At 38.3% G+C, this 21,635-nt stretch overlaps 1 protein-coding gene across 1 annotated transcript in view; it reads left to right on the top strand.

Moving 5' to 3' along the window:
* Positions 1-21,635, top strand: part of MTHFD1L (methylenetetrahydrofolate dehydrogenase (NADP+ dependent) 1 like) — a 135,853-nt gene that overhangs the window by 66,655 nt on the left and 47,563 nt on the right. Inside the window, exons 21-24 of the mRNA XM_088141979.1 lie at positions 11,285-11,424; positions 14,071-14,112; positions 17,457-17,557; positions 20,897-21,074. Of these exons, the coding sequence (XP_087998105.1) occupies positions 11,285-11,424; positions 14,071-14,112; positions 17,457-17,557; positions 20,897-21,074 (461 nt within the window). The remainder of the gene's footprint in view (positions 1-11,284; positions 11,425-14,070; positions 14,113-17,456; positions 17,558-20,896; positions 21,075-21,635) is intronic.

The following is a 21,635-nucleotide window of genomic DNA, read 5'->3' on the forward strand; positions in this document are numbered from 1 at the left end:
AAGGGATTTCCCAGAACTTAGCATCGTTTTAGCAAATGCCTAGTATTTTTAGACCCCTTCATGGATCACTGCCTTGTCGTGGCAAAGGGGCTTGCGTAACTCAGTGAAGCCATGAGCTATACCGTGCAGGGCCACCCAAGACGGACAGGTCATGACAGAGAGTTCTGACAAAATGTGGTCCACTGGAGAAGGAAATGGCAACCCACTCCAGTATCCTTGCCAAGAAAATCCCATGGACAATGTTAAAAGGCTAAAAGATATGATGCCGGAAGATGAGCCCCTCAGGTCAGAAGGTGTCCAATATGCTACTGGGGAAGAGCAGAGGGCATTTCCAAGTAGCTCCAGAAAGAGTGAAGCAGCTGGGCCAAAGCCGAAAGGACGTTCAGTTGTGGATGTATCTGGAAGCGAAAAGAAGGTCCGATGCTGTAAAGAACAATATTGTATAGGTACCTGGAATGTAAGATCTATGAACCAAGGCAAGCTGGATGTGGTCAAACATGAGATGACAAGATTGAACGTCGCATCTTGGGAATCAGCGAATTGAAATGGACGGGAATGGGTGAATTTAATTCAGGTGACCATTATATCTACTACTGTGGCCAAGAAACCCTTAGAAGAAATGGAGTTGCACTCATAGTCAATAAGAGAGTGGGAAAGGTAGTAATGGGGTACAACCTCAAAAACGACAGAATGATCTCAGTGCGTATCCAAGGCAAACCATTCAACATCACAGTAATCCAAGTCTATGCCCCAACCACTGATGCCGAAGAAGCTGAAGTTGACCGGTTCTATGAAGACCTACAACACCTTCTAGAACTAGCACCAAAAAAAGATGTCCTTTTCATCATAGGGGATTGGAATGCTAAAGTAGGAAGTCAAGGAGTAATCGGAATAACAGGCAAGTTTGGCCTTGGAGCACAAAATGAAGCAGGGCAAAGGCTAATAGAATTCTGTCAAGAGAACAAGCTAGTCATAGCAAACACTCTTTTCCAACAACACAAGAGACGACTCTACACATGGACATCACCAGATGGTCAATACCGAAACCAGATTGATTATATACTTTGCAGCTAAAGATGGAGAAGCTCTATACAGACAGCAAAAACAAGACCAGGAGCTGACTGTGGCTCAGATCATGAGCTTCTTACTGCAAAATTTAGGCTTAAATTGAAGAATGTAGGGAAAACCACTAGACCATTCAGGTATGACTTAGATCATATTCCTTGTGAGTACACAGTGAAGGTGATGAATAGATTTAGAGGATTAGATTTGGTAGACAGAGTGCCTGAAGAACTATGGACGGAGGTCTGTAACATTGTACAGGAGGCAGCAACTAAAACCATCCCAAGGAAAAAGAAATGAAAGAAAGCAAAATGGCTGTCTGACGAGGCATTACAAATAGCTGTGGAAAGAAGGAATGTGAAAAGCAAGGGTGAAAGGGACAGATATAAGGAACTGAATGCAGATTTCCAGAGAATAGCAAGGAGAGATAAGAAGGCCTTCTTAAATGAACAGTGCAAAGAAATTGAGGAAAACAATAGAATGGGGAAGACTAGAGATCTCTTCAAGAAAATTGGAGATATCAAAGGAACGTTTAGTGCAAAGATGGGCATGATAAAGGACAAAAAAGGCAGGGACCTAACAGAAGCAGAAGAGATTAAGAAGAGGTGGCAAGAATACACAGAAGAACTATACAAGAAAGATCTTAATGTCCCTGATGTCCATGCTGGTGTGGTCACTGACCTTGAGCCAGACATCCTAGAGTGAAGTCAAGTGGGCCTTAGGAAGCATTGCTAACAACAAAGCTAGTGGAGATGACAGTATTCCAACTGAGTTATTTAAAATACTAAAAGATGATGCTGTTAAAGTGCTGCACTCAATATGCCAGCAAGTTTGGAAAACACAACAGTGGCCACGGGATTGGAAAAGGTCAGTTTACGTTCCAATTCCAAAGAAGGGCAACGCCAAAGATTGCTCAAACTATCGCACAATTGCACTCATTTCACATGCTAGCAAGGTTATGCTCAAAATCCTACAAGCTAGGCTTCAGCAGTACGTGAACCGAGAACTACCGGATGTACAAGCTGGGTTTCAAAGAGGCAGAGGAACTAGAGATCAAATTGCCAACATTCGCTGGATCATGGAGAAAGCACGAGAGTTCCAGAAAAACATCTACTTCTGCTTCATTGACTATGCAAAAGCCTTCGATTGTGTGGATCACAACAAACTGTGGCAAATTCTTAAAGAGATGGGGGTACCAGACCATCTTACCTGTCTCCTGAGAAATCTGTATGCGGGCCAAGAAGCAACAGTTAGAACCGGTCACGGAACAACCGATTGGTTCAAAATAGGGAAAGGAGTACGACAAGGCTGTATACTGTCACCCTGCTTATTTAACCTATATGCAGAGTACATCATGAGAAATGCCAGGTTGGAAGAATCACAAGCCGGAATTAAGATTGCAGGGAGAATCATCAATAACCTCAGATATGCAGACGATACCACCCTAATAGCAGAAAGTGAAGAAGAACTAAAGGCCCTCTTGATGAGGGTGAAGGAGGAGAGTGCAAAAGCTGGCTTGAAACTCAACATTAAAAAAACTAAGATCATGGCATCTGGATCCATCAATTCCTGGCAAATAGAAGGGGTAGAAATGGAAGCAGTAACAGACTTCATTTATTTGGGCTCCAAGATCACCGCAGACAGAGACTGCAGCCATGAAATTAAAAGACGCTTGCTCCTTGGGAGGAAAGCTATGGCAAACCTAGATAGCATATTAAAAAGCAGAGATGTCACCTTGCCAACAAAGATCCGCATAGTCAAAGCTATGGTTTTTCCAGTAGTAATGTATGGCTGTGAGAGCTGGACCATAAAGAAGGCTGAGCGCCGAAGAATTGATGCCTTTGAACTGTGGTGCTGGAGAAGACTCTTAAGAGTCCCCTGGACTGCTAGGAGGTCAAACCAGTCAATCTTAAAGGAAATCAACCCTGATTGGAAGGACTGATAATGAAGCTCAAGCTCAGATACTTTGGTTACCTAATGCGAAGAGAAGAGTCTTTGGAAAAGACCCTGATGCTGGGAAAGATTGAAGGCAAAAGGAGAAGAGGACGGCAGAGGATGAGATGGTTAGATAGCATCACTGAAGCAATGAGCATGAAACTGAGCAAACTCAGGGAGGCAGTGAAGGACAGGAAGGCCTGGCGCAATATGGTTCATGGGGTCACGAAGAGTCGGACACAACTTAACGACTGAACAACAACAAAAGTATTTTAGAACCTCTTGATGTTTGTTATATAAAAGAATTAATTACCTTTTCCTTTTCAATGCTTGTTTTCACTTGTGGCCTTTACAAAATATTGATGTGTCAGAGAGAGTGAATACTGTGCTTGGTAGATGTCTGCTAACAAACATTGCTCTATCACCATATCTCATTATAATTTATAGACCTAATATGCAACACTTCAGCAGATTTTCCCCACAGCAAAATAGAGCTAACACAGAGAAATTCTTTGTCAGCCATAGGCAAAATACTCTAGATCTCTCCCTCTCCCTCCCTCCCTCCCTCCCTCCCTTCCAGAATTAATCAGATCCAGCACGCTATCAAAAGAGCTTTTCGTAACTCATTCCTATCAGTTCACAAAATAAAGGGATTCTCCAATTCAAGTTAGATATGCAGAAGGCGGGAAATGGTAGCAGCTGGTCCTCCTCCTCCTCCCTTGCCTGATTTGTGCAATTCATCTTCATATAATGAGCAAAAGTGAGTGAGTAAATTCAAGGGCAAATCAACCATTAATTGGGAAGTAGATATGTTATTAGACAACAAGACTAGAGTCAGGCATGCATCTGAAACTCCATGTGAACTGTCAAGGCCGCAATTTGGAGTTGGAAAGCTGCTTTGTCATCCAACTACATTTCATTAGAGAATCATTGTCCACCTTTATGGGTAATATCTTGGAGCTCTGTAGTAATTTCTTCCATCTGATACAAAAAGCTTATTTTTGTTTTGGGCAGTTTTTATGACATCATTGGAAACTATATATTTTTCAGTCTGGGAATGATATGATGCTCATCATTGTTTCCTATGTTGATAAATTAATGCAAGGCTTCATCTTGCAGTTGAAACCATAAGAAAGCCCAGTATATATAGTGATTAGATGGGGTAGAACTTCGTCCACACTGTTCTGTCAACTGAGAGGGATCTCTTCTTCAGTAAGGGAAAAACATAGTTTACGGTAAATATATGGAGAAAATCCTAGTATTTTTGTTTCTTTTTGTTGGGTCTACTTTTATGCTTTTATGACATGGAATGTTTTAATGGAATGAGTTAGCCATTTCGTGGCCTATGATTTAAACTGGGGCAGAGCTCAGCACTGATGAGATGAAAAATTATAGTATTACATTATTTGTCTTGGTTTATAGCATTTAGATTATTTACTGTAAATTTTTATTTTATAGGATTCTTTTGTGTTTTAATACATGTACTTTATAATGATACCTTTATAATTTAATCTTTATCTTATTTTATTCTATCAATATGACTTTTTATTTTTATTTCTATTTTAGCATAATTGCTATGTTATTGGTTATATTTTGGTCTATGACCAAAATAAAAATTGATTGATTGACATGAGAACTTGCGCTGTCCTGGATGATTGCACTTAATGATAGAGACATCAATCATTCTAACTCAGAAGTGGCCATCACTAGTGTAATATCTGTTGTTATCTCTGTGAATAGCAGACTCTACTCTCTAAACCTATGTGAGCGTGCATGTGTGTGAAGAGATATTTGGATCCCTCTATTTCCAGCAGTTTCCAACTTCAGAGAAGAACATCCTGGAATTCAGATGGGACATGTTGCCATTCTAGTGCAAGCTTCTTTACAGGCAAACAGCTATACTGTGCTCTTATAATGAACACATTTGCTTACAAAAACATTTTTTTTTTATCTGCGCTCATTTATCATTATTTATCAATTGCTAAATTTCTTCCTTCCCCTATCCTCTCCATTCAGTGCCTTTATTTTGGTCAGTTGAGGGTCTTCCTTCTTAGAAGGCTTACCTCCTGATTTGGAGGCTGATCCTGATCGCAGGTGCACATTTGTTTGACTGTCAGGGAGTGGAGCGGTAGTCAAAAAAGTATCTGATTTAAATGCACATTCATTTGTAAAACTTCTGTGGAGACCTGGAGCCAGTCATCCTTTCCCTCTCTTTCTTTTACCTCTGAAGCTGGTTGGGAAAATACTGGAGGTACCATGTCATTTGCATCAGATATGGAAACTTTTCTTTTCTGAGGAAGATTGCATCAAAATGAACATATGTATGTTGCAGAAGATTATCCCTTCCTTATCTAAAGCTAATATTTATACTTAAAACTATGATTCCTGCTCTCTTTGTTGTAGCCACCGCCTTTGTCCTTTTCCTTCTTTCCCTATTTTATAATTTGCATTCTGGCAGGAGCACTCCAAGGCTTTAAGTGCTTAACAAACATTTTCAAATATAAAACTTTGGATCACAGACACAAAGAAATGGGTTGCAGCTGTGGGGTGGAGTACCCCCAGATACACAAAGATTTGCCTACATGGATTGGAATTTACCAGATAACTCATAGGCCACAGGTCTCTAGTAAACATTTATTTGTTAGCAATGTAATGCAAAAATTGGAACACAGTTTTTTAGCTTGAAACATCATTGGATATCATTTGATGAGCAAATGTGTGTTTATTGGGAGGTTTGCAGTGGTGTTTGTTTAACATTTAGATTGTTTAAAATAATCTTGGTTAAAAATATTCTTCAAGAGTTGCTGCTGCTGTTGTGATTATTATTTCTTCTAGCAATACTGAATGTAGTAATACCGCACTCCTGAATTTCTTTTAATTACCATCATCAAAGCACTGTTCATAAAAATAGTTCAATTTCTTATATTTACAGAGGTGGGTATGAACTAGCCACCTTTTGAACTACCTAATTGTGCTGACTTCTGAAGGAAGTGTAGGGTTGGAGATTTAATGTCAAAACTAATCAATTTAATGTCAACTGGAAATGAGTATTTGAGGTTGCTCAGTTTGTAGAGGGAATTGATAAAATATCTCTTCACCTATACAAAAAGTAACTTTGAATTTTTGTCCAAAGAATATCTCATAATTCATAGTTGGGTTAGTATGCCTCCTAAAACAATAGATTTTATCAGCATTCCAGTAGATTACAGGTAGCTTCTCCATAAGGCATTGTCAAAAAGGTGTAGTGGTTGATTAATAATTATATATGATTTGGGCTTAATCAAAGTGGGGCAATGTTTTAATAACTCAATTACCATTTGGCAGGGAAGGGTCTCAGTAGGTCAGGTGATGGTGAAAAGTGGTCACAGCCAAAATCATACCTGGAGGAACCATGATTTTCTTGTTCCTGTTTTATGGGGAGAAAGTTTTGGATTTTGTTTTTCAAGAAAAATATATTATGCATATTTTAGGACTTACACAACCATTGTCAAAGTATCTTAACTCAAAATTGCAAGAAACTCTGCAATCAATTTTCACCAATCAAGATCAGAGAAGGAGAAGCAAAATTGGGTTTGGAGGCCTCACACATCTCTGGAGCTGTAGGTTGCTCACCCTAGGATAGGCAAGCATTGGTGGTAAATCCACTATACATAGTTTGAAAACAAAACTTGATTGATATTTACTTGAACCTCTCTCTCTCTTTTTTCCTCAAAGTAGTTATTTTAAACCAAAACGAGCTTCAGGGGGAGTACATTTGAACTAGAGGGTGTGCTTAGTTTTAGCCCATCCTTGTAATTCCATACAGACTCTGGGCCTCTCTAATCCAGCTGCTGTTTCTGGAAAGAACTGCTAATTTATCTTGGAATGTTAAATGGTTTGAATCCTCAAACAGCATTCTATAAAGATAAAGTAATACCTGTAGATTGTATATGTCTTTTTCCTTCCAGCCCAGGCTTGTATGATTTAAAACATGCATTATAGGACCATGAGCATCTGAAATATATTAGAAAATTACTGAGCAGAGCAAGTTTATAGAATCATTTGGAACATGTGGAAAGATCTGAGAGCAATATATTCCACAGTTGCTCATTTAGGAAGAGATGTGGGGTCATGTTGTAAAAACATCTAGTTCATTTACCCTTGCTGTAGTAACAAAAAACGTGGCATCCTTTCAGATGAATTTTGATCTATCCTGGTTTATTTTGGCAGCTGTTGTGTTTAGTGATGTGCTCTTTTACAAGAAACACCAAGCATTGCTCCCCAACCAAAATGCCTTGGATCCTTGGGGTTAGAGTTCATGTGCTTCTGTAACTTTGAACTCAGTAGTTTCCTTGCTGACAGCTGCAGAAGGAGAGCTGTGTTTACATCGTAGAATTATATGGCCACCAGCAATTCAGAATTTCCATTTCCTCTTGCATTGTTCTGGAATTTGGCATCCACCATTCCATGTCCTAAAACTTAGCCTAGTGCGCATATTTTCTAGTGCTGTCTTCCAGTGTGCTGTCTTGACTTTTGATTTTGATGTGTTGACCCTAAATGCTTATTGTGCAAAGATTTGTTTTGTTGAGATCTACCTGTTTATGAGGTATTTTAGTACTGGATAGATTAATTTTTCTTATCTATTTCATTTGTGCCCTTCCAAACAAAAATATTTCATCTGATTTTATAAGGTCCTCTGCCATGTTAATGTTCACTATTGGATTCAGACCTCATATGGAACCTTGTTAAGCTGTAGCATAGTGGCTGTTTTCTTCAGTCTGTACATTGTTCTGATTTTTAGTTTGTAATTTAGTAGTCTGCAAAAAATATTCTCTTACAGCATGTTCCATGTTAATAATTGCACCAAGAGTGTGGATGATATGAACCATAAATGCTGAATTGTCAAAATGCTTTGAGTTTTTTTTAAATTCCCCAGATAGCCTAAATGAGATTATATGCATTCATATACATTATCTACTTTAGTTAAAACAAAAATAAAAGCATTCCTCTTAATTTGTCTTTCATTCTTCATCTTATATATCCGTCTCTTTATCTCTCTTTTTTGGCATATGTGCAGTTCTAGCTTTTGCTCTGTATATTTCCTGACCCACCCTAAGATGCACTTAAGAAAAAGATGTGGGTGTGAATTCACACACACACACACACACACACACACACACACACCTTCCTTAATGCATTCTAATGACTGAGATACCCAATGTCAGAAGAATCAAATACAGTTCACATTCTTTTTGTTCCTTGTTTTGTCACATGTAGAGAGCCCTTGTGGATCACAGACAGCCTCCTTTTGGAACCCTGATTTTCAGTCACACAAAGGATACTCTCTATTTCACACACACTCTACTCCTGGAAAGCAAAGAGGATGATGTGGGAGCCAGGCTGAGATAATAGGCTTGTTTTGGTTTCTTCTTCTTATATTTAGAACCTGCACATAGTATGAATGCCTGAAGTGCATGATACAAACACAGAGCCTTGAAATGAAACATTTATTCTTTAGTTACATTACATAACTAGCCTTCATAGTTACATTATTATTAAATGAAGACTAGTTGTAATCTTTTTTGTCCTACTGACCTCTATCTGGTTATATTTTCATTGGCATTCTGATTTGCCAGCAGGAAATAATACAAAAGTGATTGTGTTGAATAGTTGAGCACAAACAAGGGTCAAAGTACATGGCTTTGGCACATGGTTTATCTTTACATTTACTCTCTGTTTTATTTCCTTTGCAGTTGGTCACCTTCATCCTAGCAGCCTTTACACTACATCCTGTTTCCTTCCTCTCTCACCAGTCAGAGTGCCTGAACTCCTGATTTTGTGTTTGTCGGACTTATGATGTTTTTGTTTCCCAGTTTTATTGTATTAAATATTTGTGATCCTTTGGACCTCAGATTTTCCCAATTCAACCTGAAGAAAATAAGGAAATGTGAAAGTGGGTAATAATATAAAAAGATCCAAATGTGGATTGGCTGCCTGGATTTTTTTCCCCCGAGTCTTATATTCCTATGTTTTCTGAAACAACTGTGCAGTAATAATATTTTCTCTAAATTATAAATGGGCAAGAAGTAAATGTCAGTTCACTGATGAACCATAAGCAATTTTTCCTTGGATGATATAATGGCTGCTGCTTACTTACATAGAATACTAGTCATGTGGATCATTATCTGATCCAGACTACACTGGATTTCAGTTGTTAACAGGTAACAACTATTGTTTTTTTAAATCATATTTATGCCTTGAGTATGACAGTAAGTCAGTCACTCCTATTAATGGCATAGCATATTCATACAATATCTTTTATTCAGAAACAATTAGCCTGTTTGTAAAGAAATGTAATAATCTTGATGGAGGAATGGGGGAGAAAAAACAGAAACTCGGTCCTGGGAAAGTATGAGAAAGAAACTCAAAATAAACCTGCTTTGATTCTGTTTGGCATAAAATGGAGTCGAAAGAAAATCTGACAGGCTTTCAAGATTCTGTTGTTATACCCTACAACAATAAAGAACATTCCTGTAATCCTTACAGTGTCTGTTTCCTGAACTGATCTACCTTGAAAGACTGGCACTGTTTTTACTACAGTTTCTTCCTACTTCTTTCTGTATATATTATGCAGTATATAATCCTGATGAGGATTAGAATCCTTTGCATATGAGTTCAGCATTGGTGAGTGGGTGTGTCAAAATCAGCAAGATGGCAGATGGAGCAAGCACAGCCCATTCTGAACATGCAATTGACACATGTACCAAGGGGGTGGGGCTTGCACTGTGATGCCTCATCTGCCATTTTGCCAATTTTGAAGCTCCCCAGATGCCATCTATAAGTTGTAGGGAGGTCCCACTTACAACAAGAATTCCATGACATGGCTTTAAACAAGGTTCTCTCTTGGCCACAAACCCTCAACCTGCAGTATAAGAATTTTTCAGAGCTAATATTGTGAAGTCTTTACCAAAAGATAATGGGTTGGATCCTTGCTTAGAACAGATACATTAAAATCAGTGAACCTAAAACAATTTTACTAAAGTCCCTTTGATTTCAATAGTTCTGTTTAAAACTTAACTAGATTCAAGCTAATGTGTGAGAGGTATTTTTAAGAAATTTACCCTGTGAACAGATTACACCATGTTCCTGATCATGTGATGATTTTCCAAACTCTGTGAAGATTTGGTAAAGTCTCTGACACGTGAAAGTGGACTGAAGTAGCAACCTTTGTGCAAAAGATGTTTCTCACTATGTAGATAGAGCTTTCTAGTTTAACCCTAATTATCTGTGTATTTCTTCAGGGAGTAGCTAAAATGTGGTAAAAATCACTTTCCATGCAGGATTGTTATGGGGAAAAAAAGGAGGAGAAAAAGCTATATAGGCTTCCCTGGAGGAAAGGTGGGATATAAACCTAAGAGTCCTTGGGGTTCTCTGAGCTTGGTTGTTTTCTTGCAGACCTTCATTACCCATCTAGGTAACATCTTCAATGCTAGAAGGGAGTGGGGTTTGCTCCCTGTTTATATACAGTATCTTGCCCTGTCAGTGTTGGTGGGGGTGTTGTTTTCTCCTTGGTAGTTCCTTGATTAGGCTGTTTACTACTTGGTTGTTTGAGTTGATAATTCCTTGATTAGGGTACTGTTTGCTGCTTGATTATTTGTCTGTTGTTAATCCTGGTGTTAGTCCCTGCTTATCTAGGTATTGATTGCTGGTGAGGAGGTGTTCTGGTCTTTTTGTTTCTTTTTTATTGTGTTTTTTGAATAGTGTGTAAATGTTGTTTATCTCTATGTGACTGTTGATGGCTGACTTGTCTGAATACCAAGCTTCCAGGAATTCCCTCGAGTTTTTGGATTCAGCTTGGTCTAAGATACTGACAGTTTCTCAGTTGAAATTATGGTTAAGTCTATCCATGTGTTGTAAGATTAAGGAGTTTTCATTGTGTCTTCTGACTGCTGGTTGGTGTTCATGGATGTGCTCTGCCAGTCTTCTGCCTGTCTGTCCTACATTGTGGCTGTTACAGTCCTTACACTGTATGTTTTATTTTCCTCTATTGGTATAAATCTAAGAAGCAAACAACAAATAACTGTTTGTACTAAGGAATTATTAAGCTGCTCTCGTAACACATTCATTTTAACAGCTGGAGGGTGGGGTTTTTTCCCCTCAGAAATGGTTTGTTGATCATTTGGATGTACGTTGTGTAAATGTGTACAAAACAAATGCCTTTTTTTTTTTTTTAAGGGAAGCGATTGAAACTTAATTTCCTGGGTTCACTGATCCACCCTAACTTAAATTAACTCTTTATTCCTAATAGTAACTGAAGCCGGCTTTGGTGCTGATATTGGGATGGAGAAATTCTTCAACATCAAATGCAGAGCTTCTGGCCTGATTCCCAGTGTGGTTGTGCTTGTGGCTACAGTGAGAGCTTTGAAGATGCATGGAGGGGGGCCAAATGTAAGTGTCTCTACCTCTCAAATAAAACAAAGAATAAATCTTCAGAACTCCCTACTTTTTAAATCCCTTATCATTTGAAATATGTATAAACATCTCAGTTATGGAAATGGTTGGATTGACTCCTAGTGCATTGCAAGCCAATTAAGAGTCTCTCACTGCATTGTCAAGAGTGGCATTGTCTTTGTAGACAGTTTTGGAGGTATTAAAAAGGACGGCTCTCAACATGACTTAGGAAATGGAATGAAATCTGATTGCTATTTTTCTTACTTTTCTTTTTTACCCTTGAAGTTCATCCTTTAGATTGCAATAACTGGCTCATGGTCCCACAGTCTGAACTGTCACCCACTGCTAGTTCCTAAGTCTGTTTCTTACATCCCCTTAATTTTTTCCTTGTTTAAGCCAACTATGGATACATTCCAATCAAAGTGAAGAACTTTGATCTGTTAAATTCAGTGGGAGGGAATTATTAACCGTATGGAATTTAAAAGTGCTCAACTTGACTAAATTGCACCCTGTCTCTTTATCTTTTTTAAAAATCTGGATTGTAGCAAGACTTTGAGGCACATATATTAGAGCTTATTTTTTCTCTCTTCCCTCCCAAAATTCTTGCAGTACTTTCTGCTCTCTCAGTCTGTCATCCAGGCATGCAGTCTGGCTTTTATCTTTTGATTCCGCACTTTTTTCTTGGTAATTTAATTTTAATTTCTTGTTTGAACTTGATCCTTTTTTTCCCCGTTTCCCAAGGATTTCCATATTTCCATGCTGCTGTTTAACTACAAATACTTAGTGTTCCTATTTCAACCATCTTGCTTCCAAGATTATATGCTAGCTACTTTGGTTATAATCAATCAGGCTACAGTTTCTGTTACTGATGCCTGATTGCCTTCACACGTACACATTTCTTGTCTTCACTTTTGCTTCTCTGTACTTTTTTTGGCTCATTCCTTCATTCTTCATTCCTAAAGCTACTATATCTAAGCTGCAAAAAGTTGGATGACAGCAAAGAATTAAAGAAAACTCCAACTCTGCTACCATCTAGTGTTTGCCCAGATTTGTCCAGCTGTAGCATTTTATGTTAATACTTCAACATCATGCTAAAACTCCCTCAAGTCCTGGTTTTTGCATCCTTATCTTTAACATCTTTCTGCAAATTACTTTTTCTACTTAATATTTTGCAAATGTGTTCTCTCACTTATACTTTGGGAAGTATAAAGTCCATTCATCTTGCTGGCATGCAGCCATAATATTATGTTATTCTGGAATGCAGCCTTAATATTATGTGTTATTCTCTTCACATCTTTTGAATATAGAAGTTTGCAGACTCGGTAAAAAATATCAATAATTCTATGCCTGACAGCCCTGTTGTTTGATATGGAGAATGCATTTCTTTGAGATCTCAAGGAGACTGCACAATTGAAATCTTTTTTTAAAAAGCCTAGATTCACCTTTTCTTCCAATAAATAAGATATTCAGTCTAAGGAAGAAAAGCAGATGACCAACAAATAAGCCATAACCTAAATGTTTTCCCCTGAACATTTTTTGGTTCACCTTTCTATGTCAGGATTTCTTTTCTTTTCTTTTCTTTTTTTTAATTTCCCCTGAATTATTACCAGGTGTAGTTTACTAGATTTATACTTCTTAGTAATTGTTTTTGAGTAATAGGATTGTTCAGGATTTGGCAAGAACATGATTTCTTAGTGGGGAGCTGGAATTTATTAACTGGATTGACATATTGTACTCAGCCATTAGGTTTATTTTAAAGGGCTTTATTCGATGGGCAAACAGAGTTAGGGACTAAGTCGTACTTAGGGTTAGGCTGTAAATCACAGTTTGAAGCTATGATTTATTGTTGTCTTTCCCGTTACAAACTCTGGCTTAGCATGATGAGCAAATGAAGGAATGTAGTTTGTTGATTATTTCCATCTTATGCCTCATTTGTTTTTGTGCCCACTCAAGCTTCTAACCAGTTCACAGAGTACAATCTAAGAGCAGCGGTTCCCTAACCTTCTCTTCATACAGTTTCTGTTCCTTGGCTGTATTCTGTTCCTTAAGTTGATTTAATCACATAGGAAGCCTGAAGGAAGTATGGCTGACATGAATTGGAATGGAGACAGAAGCCAGGGGAGTACTTCTCAAGGCAAAGAGAAAGATATGAGTCCACCTCCTGCAACTGCTTCTCTTCTTCAAATTCCCACGCAAATATAGGGTTAGAAATATTTATTTGCTAGCACAGAAAGTACAGTCAATTATTAGGTATTCTAATTTCAAAACATTATGGTTAAGTTAGTTAAATGAAATAGCTTTATTTTCAGGTTAAAAACTAGATTCAGAATTTGAATCTAGTATGTCTGGTTGCATTTGGACTTGCAGAGGACTAGAGATTTGGTGTTGCCAAAATGCATTGCACTGAGAATCTGCTTACTTAGATAAGGTACAAATTTATGGGGAAAAAGCACTGCTCCAAAATCCCCCTATTAAAATGTTGGTAATTAAAAATATATGTAAAAAGACTAACATTTTTGGTTTTTATATAAATATTCAAATTGAAGTTTTAAAGGGTTTCTGTGTTCTAGAAATCATGAAATCACATATTTAGGTATGTCTACATTATATGACAATTCTTTAATTATGTGTTTGTAATTTCAGGTTATAGCTGGTGTACCTCTTAAGAAAGAATATACAGAAGAGGTGAGAACATTTTCTGCCTATATTAAAATCTGTTCCAAAAGTATCTGTTACTAAATGGCTTAACTGAATGCACTTAAAAGTCTGCTTTCCCCAATACCATCCAACTCATACAATAAAGTTATCTAGGGAGGCTCTATTATAGTTCAAGAGAGTTCAGTTCATAGTGTTACGGCTGAGAATATTTATTTATTTGTTCATTTATTTTGTTCAATTACATACTACAAGCTTCCAGTCCCAGGCTGGCCTGCAGCAGTTAACAGGAAAAAAATATCAAAACCTAATACAACTCACCCAAGGTAAACTACAACCATCATAAAATTATCAAAATCATAAGCAAACAGCAAAAATGCTTACATCAAAATAATAAATAGAAAAGTTGTAAAACAAAATTAAATATACAATTAACATGCATAAAACACACAATATCAGCAATAAAAACAGGCAGCAAATAGGGCTGCCATGAGGAGAAAGGTAACAAATAAAAATATAGTTTGAGATTTTTTTTCTTTAAAAAGAAGAGGCTGACTGAATAGACTGAACCGTGTAAGGTTGATGTTATCCCTTTGAGGTAGTCCAGACAAGAAGCACACCCAGGAGTACTAGCTCTCTTTATTGTAAGGTTGCATTAACAGAATGTTGCAAGTCTGAAAGTACCCCTCCTTCCTTCACTTTTACTCTCCTGAAAAATAGGGTGGGTCCCTTCTGAGGTGCTTTTGCCACCCTTCCTCTTTCAAACTCAAATTTCATTTATCAGAATGTTGTCTAGGCTGTGGCTCTTCCTTCTGTGTCCCAAGGTCATTCCCACATGCCATTACAATTTCAGAGTGTTGGTGCTGCCACTTAAAAAGCTTTACCCTGGTTGGTTTCAAGAAGGCATCTTAGCCAATAGAGAAGTTATTTGCTTCTTCTGGGTAGTCCAAATGGAGCCTAGCTGCCACATTCCTGACCCATTTCAATTTCCATACTTCCTTCAAGGGCATCCCCATGTAGAAATGTTGCAACAGTCTGACTGGGAGGCAACCAGCATGTGGTAATGGCAGTCAGGTTAGCCCTCATCAAAAAGAATGGAGTTGATTAATCATCCAGAGAGTAATAAGCACCCCTATCCATCATGCTGACCTCAGCACTCTGGAACAGTTTGGGTCTACCATCATCCCCACACAGTGGTCTTGTGCCCTGAGGGGAAGAATAGCCTTCTCTGGGATGGATGGATGGATGGATGGATGGATGGATGGATGGATGGATGGATGGATGGATGGATGGATATTGCTTATCTCTGGGCTATTTTTGCTACTTTAATTTTGTTTACATATTGTAAGCTGCTCAGAGCAGGTTGATAATTAGAGCAGCATATAAGCTTAGTAAACAAATAAAAGGTTCCTCAGATTGATTGATTGAAAGCTCTCCCAAGCATCAAGCCTTCAGATTTGTCTGGATTCTATTTCAGTCTGTTACACCTCTTGTCGAGAACACATCTAGTCCAAGCAGGGGCAATCAGTGAGTTTGGTGCACTTGTCAAGGATGGGAAAGGATAGTATGGGTGGGTATTATCTACACAGAGATGGCATGCAGCTCCACAACCTTTCATGATGATGTCCAGCATCCTCATAAAATTGTTAAATAGCATGGGGGAAGAAGAACAATCCCTGTCTGTTGACCATGGAGTGAAGCAGAAGTTTCCCAACACTAGTTTCTGAATGCTACCCATGAGGTAGGGGAGGAACTGCAACAAAAGCATAACACCCAACTTCCTTCTCCAGAAAGCATTCTGAAAGGACATCATGCTCCATGGTATCAAAGACCTTCAAGATAGGCAGTATCACCAGCAGGAGCAAGTTATCCCTGTCATCCTTCCATGGAAGATTGTACATCAGGGCAACCAAAGCCATCTTTGCTATGGCCAGGCTGAAACCAGATATTCAATTTTTTCTAAGAGCGCTTAGAGTTGATTTTTTACCACTTGCTCAGTCATCTTGACTAGGAATGGGAGAACTGAAACCAGCCTAAAATTCTTTGAAAGGGAGAGATCTTCTCAGTGGCCAAACCCCAGTTATGGAATTCTGTCCTGAGGAAAATAGGGCTAACCTCCTGCTATAATCTTTAAGATCAAAGATAATGTTTGATGACATGTTTGTTCTGTTCTAGGACCAGACTGTCTTTTAGGTTGCCTGTTACCTTAATTTGCTTTTTGCAATTTTTGTATGTATTATTTTTAAGGATTGATGATATTAGTATGATCATTTATTTAAAACTGTTCTTATTATTTTCTTGTAAATTGTTCTGGGTTTCACAAAGAAGACGATGGGAATTAAATTTGGCATTGAAGCAAACTAGTCTCCTGAATATCATCAGTTTTCTAACGGCAAAAGAATAGCAGAGTCAGAGGTTCTGAAGGCTGTTGTGAGTTGCTTAAACAATAAGAGATAAAAGGATACGACTTCTTGTCTTTCACAAACACACACTTGTTGGCACACAATCCATTGCTAGTGTTTCTCTTCTCTGTTTTCACAGTCACACTATTTCTTCTCTTCCACTCAGATCCCAACATTCATTCCTTTTTTACTCAGACCTTGATCTAACTAATTTTTAAAAATGTAGTGTGAGCATGTGCATATGCACTTTTTAAGTGGTGCTCCCAGGAATGTTGAAGGCAGGAATGATCTCAAAATGCTCTGAAAATCTCATACAGCAGGTCCACATGACCAGTGATATAAATTCATTCATCAGTCTTGGTCAGCCAATAGTACACTAAAGGTTTTGTTATGTATACTTTATGAGTGAATATAATCTCATTTAAGTATGAAAGACAGTAGTCTGGAAAAGTTTTCAATAGAATAGGTTTCACATTCCAGTCCAGATTCAAGTGTTCCCTCAGCCATGGAAACTGAGTGACTTTGGGCCAGTCACTGTCTCTCAGCCCAACCTACTTCACAACATTGCTGTTACAGGAATAAAATGAATGTAGATCCCTGTGTAAGCCACTTGACACTTATAGAAAACAGAAGGATATAAATCTAACAAATCATTATCAACATCATCATCACCTATAGGATAGAGGGTAATTAATATACAAGACTTTCAGGTGGAGATGGGAAATCTCTGTTCCATTTCCTATGCCTTGTTTCTCTTAACACATGTTCATTCCTTTATAGGGAGTTTGACAGGCATCTCTGTAGAAGCTATAGAACTGGTATAAGGTAGTTGGACATAAGAACTAAGTAACATAGGTGGACAGAAATTCATTGCACTTATCCCTATTCTTTATTAAAAGCACAGTAATAAAACATTTTTATTCCTCTTTAAAATTTCTATTTATTGTTGGTTTTCTTTCCTTCCCCATGCAGAATCTCAAGCTGGTGTCTGATGGCTGCAGCAATTTGCTGAAACAAATTGAAATTGCCCAGCAGTTTGGGGTTCCTGTTGTTGTAGCTCTTAATGTTTTCAGGTAAAATCATTTGTCTTTTACACACCTAAGAAAAAAACTATGAGAATTATATTTTACATTTAAACTAGATGTGAATATCCAATCCTATGTTTATTCCTCTGAAATCAAATTTTTATTAACTATTATGAAAGGTTGTGTGTGGATTGGAGATTGGCTGCCAGTGTTACATCATTAAAATATAATCTCAGCATTAAGGAGTTGACGGGGGCGGGGGCGGGTGGTGGATATGAAAACCAGCAGGTGAGCCAAGCAACAGATATGGCAATAGAAGTGATGGAGAAGAGGCAACCCAAGGGACAGGAAGAAAATAGAGAATCTGAGAAGAACTAGGTTGGACTATAAGACCGCCAAGGTCCGTTCCAACCCTATGATTCTAAAACAATAGCAGCTTCCAGACTATGTGGGAGATATTCAGCTCTCACCATATTGTAGACATTCTATGTTGATTCAAAGTTTTACCCAGTGAAAATTTTTTTTACAAATATATGTAGAATTCTAAGTTCTAGCCAACTTCAATCATTGCAAAGTTGGCATCATTGTAGAATAGGAGTTTGACGTAAACCTATTTTCAACTTTCTGTGCTTTCTCAAGACCAATGGCATCCTCAGCAAAGTTCAGTGATGCCAAAACTCACATGCAATGACATCTTTGGGCAAGTACCACCATTACGTTCTTGCATCCCAATGCCTGATGCAAATAGGTACGGCATGGTACGGTGATGTCATCATACACATGTTGTCATTTTCAGTCTCTTGCCCTTGCCCTTCCTTTCCCCTTCTCGCTTGCAGACATCCATACTCAAATCCTTACATTTATTTCAACAGATTCGGTAATATGAGAAATGTACTGAAAATGTCATATGTTGATCATCAGTCCTTTATTTTTACATTCTTTATTTTCTTAAATTTGCAATTTATTTAATGAATCATTGTCATTTTAAAGTTTATATTCAAAGCCATTTCTGAAAAAGGGATAAACTACATATCCAAATCACTTGTTTGGAATTTCCCAATTTTAAAAAAAACACAAAAAAGTGAAGTGGTTGAGACTGCATTCTTCTTCGTGTTCTGCTTTCATTTTTCCTGAAGCTGTTCTTTGCTGCTAGTGAATGCCTATAAACTACTCACCTTGTAGAAAAAGACAGAACATTTATTTTAAGGTATGCATGCAGAATTTTGTTTTGTTTTTGCAACCCTGTGTTCATTATAGATATTGCTTTCAACATCCTAGAACTATGCAATTATCTTGTTCTGAGTTTTCTACAAAAAGAGAAGACATGCTGAGCTTCTGCTTTGATTGGCTATGTACATTTCTGGACTTCAGACTTGAGTAGATCTTTCATCTAGCCACCTGTTGAACATATCCAGTCAAATACCAGTTCTACAGGTTCTTTTTGATTATACAGGTGTTGATAATCTTCTAAAGTACAGAATAGCTGTCCAAATGCTTAAAAGAGCAAATCTTGCATTCAGGCACAGTTCTTATTATTAGGATACCAATATTACTGCTTTGTTGAACCACCTAAATGTATACAGTTTGATACAGTAGTGTTCCTTTTTAAAAGCTGATGAAAATCAAGCTGAATTTATTAATAATAATAATAATAATAATAATAATAATAATAATAATGGCAATAAAAGTGTGAATTCCAGTAATCCTATTTAAAGTTATATGACACTTGAGGCAAGAAGTCCCACCCTGTAAGTAACAATTCAGATCTTAATTTGTGCCAGACATCAGTTATATCCAGTCCTGGCAAGTCCTGGGGATAAGCTTATGGGGAAAAAAAGTTGAAATTGGGTACATCTGTCTCACAAAGAAGTAACTATAGCTAACACTCAGATATAGGATATGAGAACAGAGAATACCTTCTGTACTGGAGCATGTTCTTTCCTAATAAATTTGAACAGCCCCTTCTCTTCCAAGTTTAAAGCACTGAATGTATGTAGCAACTTAATAAGGGAGATTGATTGATTGATTGATTGATGTCAGCCCAACAAGTTAGACCAGACTAAGAAACCAATGCTATATAGTTCAGGATTACTTTTATTGTAACTGCAATATAACAGAATCTTGCAAGTCTGAATGTGCTTTCCCCTCCCTCACTTTATGTTCACATGAACCCTGCCTATGAATGATGAATACCATCACAAGTAAAGTAATCCAATAATATTTTGTTGGCAGAATGGACTGTCCTGCTGAGATTAATTTAGTCTGTGAGATGGCCCATGTTTTCTCACATTATTTTCTTGGCCCAGGCTCAAGCCCCTCTTATCTGATCATTGCCTTGATAGCAACTCTTTCTCCTGTCCTTCAAGGCCATTCTTTATTCTTCTATAGTTATGTACCATCAAGTCAGTGTCAACTCTTAGTGACCACTAAGATAGATTTTTCTCCAGTATAATCTGTCCCCAACCCGGTCCTTCAGTTCTTCCAATGGTGTACCCATCTCCACTATAACTGAGTCCACCCACCTTGCTGCTGGTTGTCTTGGTTTGCTTTTTCCTTCCACGTCTCCTATCATTAAAGCTTTCTCCAGAATTAAGGAGAGTGGGTTATTTTTTATATTTTGTTTACTTCTTACAAGCAGTAGGATGGAGGGGGGGAGACGAAAAAAAAGATAGCTTCTGACCTTTTCAGCAAACTAATGTCTATTGCCATGACTAATTTTTAGGTGTCATCAGATATCTGAGCTCATCATATGTGCGTAAATTACTTTGCTCTCGCTGGGACTACTTAGCTACCATGGAATTAAAAATGAGACAGTGCAAGGTTTATACGCATAGATATTCAATGATATTTATTAATAGAATTAGTCTTCCCAAATCTACTATTGTCCTCCCTATTCCAGCATGGAGAACCTTTAAGTAAATATGATCAGGGCCACTTTAAAGGGATCACTGCATATGGAACTACCCCAGAAAGTGCCTCCTATCAAGCAGATCAGCAGGCAGAAGCAGGCTATAGGCAGTTGAGCTGAGGGCATAAAAATGAAGAGGCTATAGCTGCTTGTCTATGTAGTTGGGTTTTGAGGTCACAGGTCCACCCAGAGGCTAACAGAGCTGCTAAGCAGGATTTTCCTGCATAGTGAATGGTGCTGCTCTGTTCCTATAATGTTCTGTCAGCAGAAAGAGCTATTTCCTCTAAAGCACACTGTCCTTCCTTCTCCACCACCACCATCTCATTCTGCAGGAGTCCATCTGCAGTGTTACTCTAGGGCCGGGTGGGAGGCTCCAAACCTGATGTTGCATTGAACTCCCAAATTCCTTAAACCAACCCTGACTGTGATTGATGAATACCATCACAAATGAAATAATCCAATAACTATTTTGTTGGCAGAACGGACTCTCCTGCTGAGATTAATTTAGTCTGCGAGATGGCCAAGCAGTCTGGAGCTTCTGATGCAGTCCCTTGCAGGCACTGGTCAGAGGGGGGCAGAGGATCTATGGAGTTGGCTGAAGCTGTAAGGAGAGCTGCTAACCAACAGAATAACTTCAGATATCTCTATGACCTGGAGGTAAGCAAGGTTGCAAGAGCATAAAACAAAGCAAAAGAGGCAACATGTGATAATGCAAGTAGTCATTCAGTCATTATATCTAGCAGTACCTATTGTGTGTGCGCGCGCGTGTCCGTGCATACAGCTCTGAGTCAGTGCTGACTCCTAGCGACTGCCTGGACAAGTCCCTGCAGTTTTCTTGGCAAGATTTTTGGAAGTGGTTTGCCCTTGCCGCCTTCCTAGGGCTGAGAGGGAGCGATTGGCCCAAGGTCACCCAGCTGGCTTTGTACCTAAGGGAGGACTACAACTCACAAGTTGCCCGGTTTCTAAGCTGGTGCCTTAACCATTACACCAAACTGGCAGTACCTGTTACTCCTGATGAAATCATATATTTGCTTGTAGTTTGTTGTAGATGCAGATGTTCTTCATCTGACTATGAAAATGCGAAACATTTAGAACTCTGTAGGTCCAAAACTATAGGATTCACATTAATGTTTCTACCTGTTGTTTTTCATTGTTCTGTTATAAACATCTCACCCAAGGTATGGCAAGAGAACCTTTTAATGTTCCTTATGGCACCAC

This window comes from Python bivittatus, unplaced genomic scaffold, assembly GCF_059951505.1.
Source record: "Python bivittatus isolate LINGU-HERP-01145 unplaced genomic scaffold, Pbiv_v1 ctg000020_np1212, whole genome shotgun sequence".
NCBI classification, from domain to species: Eukaryota; Metazoa; Chordata; class Lepidosauria; order Squamata; family Pythonidae; genus Python; species Python bivittatus.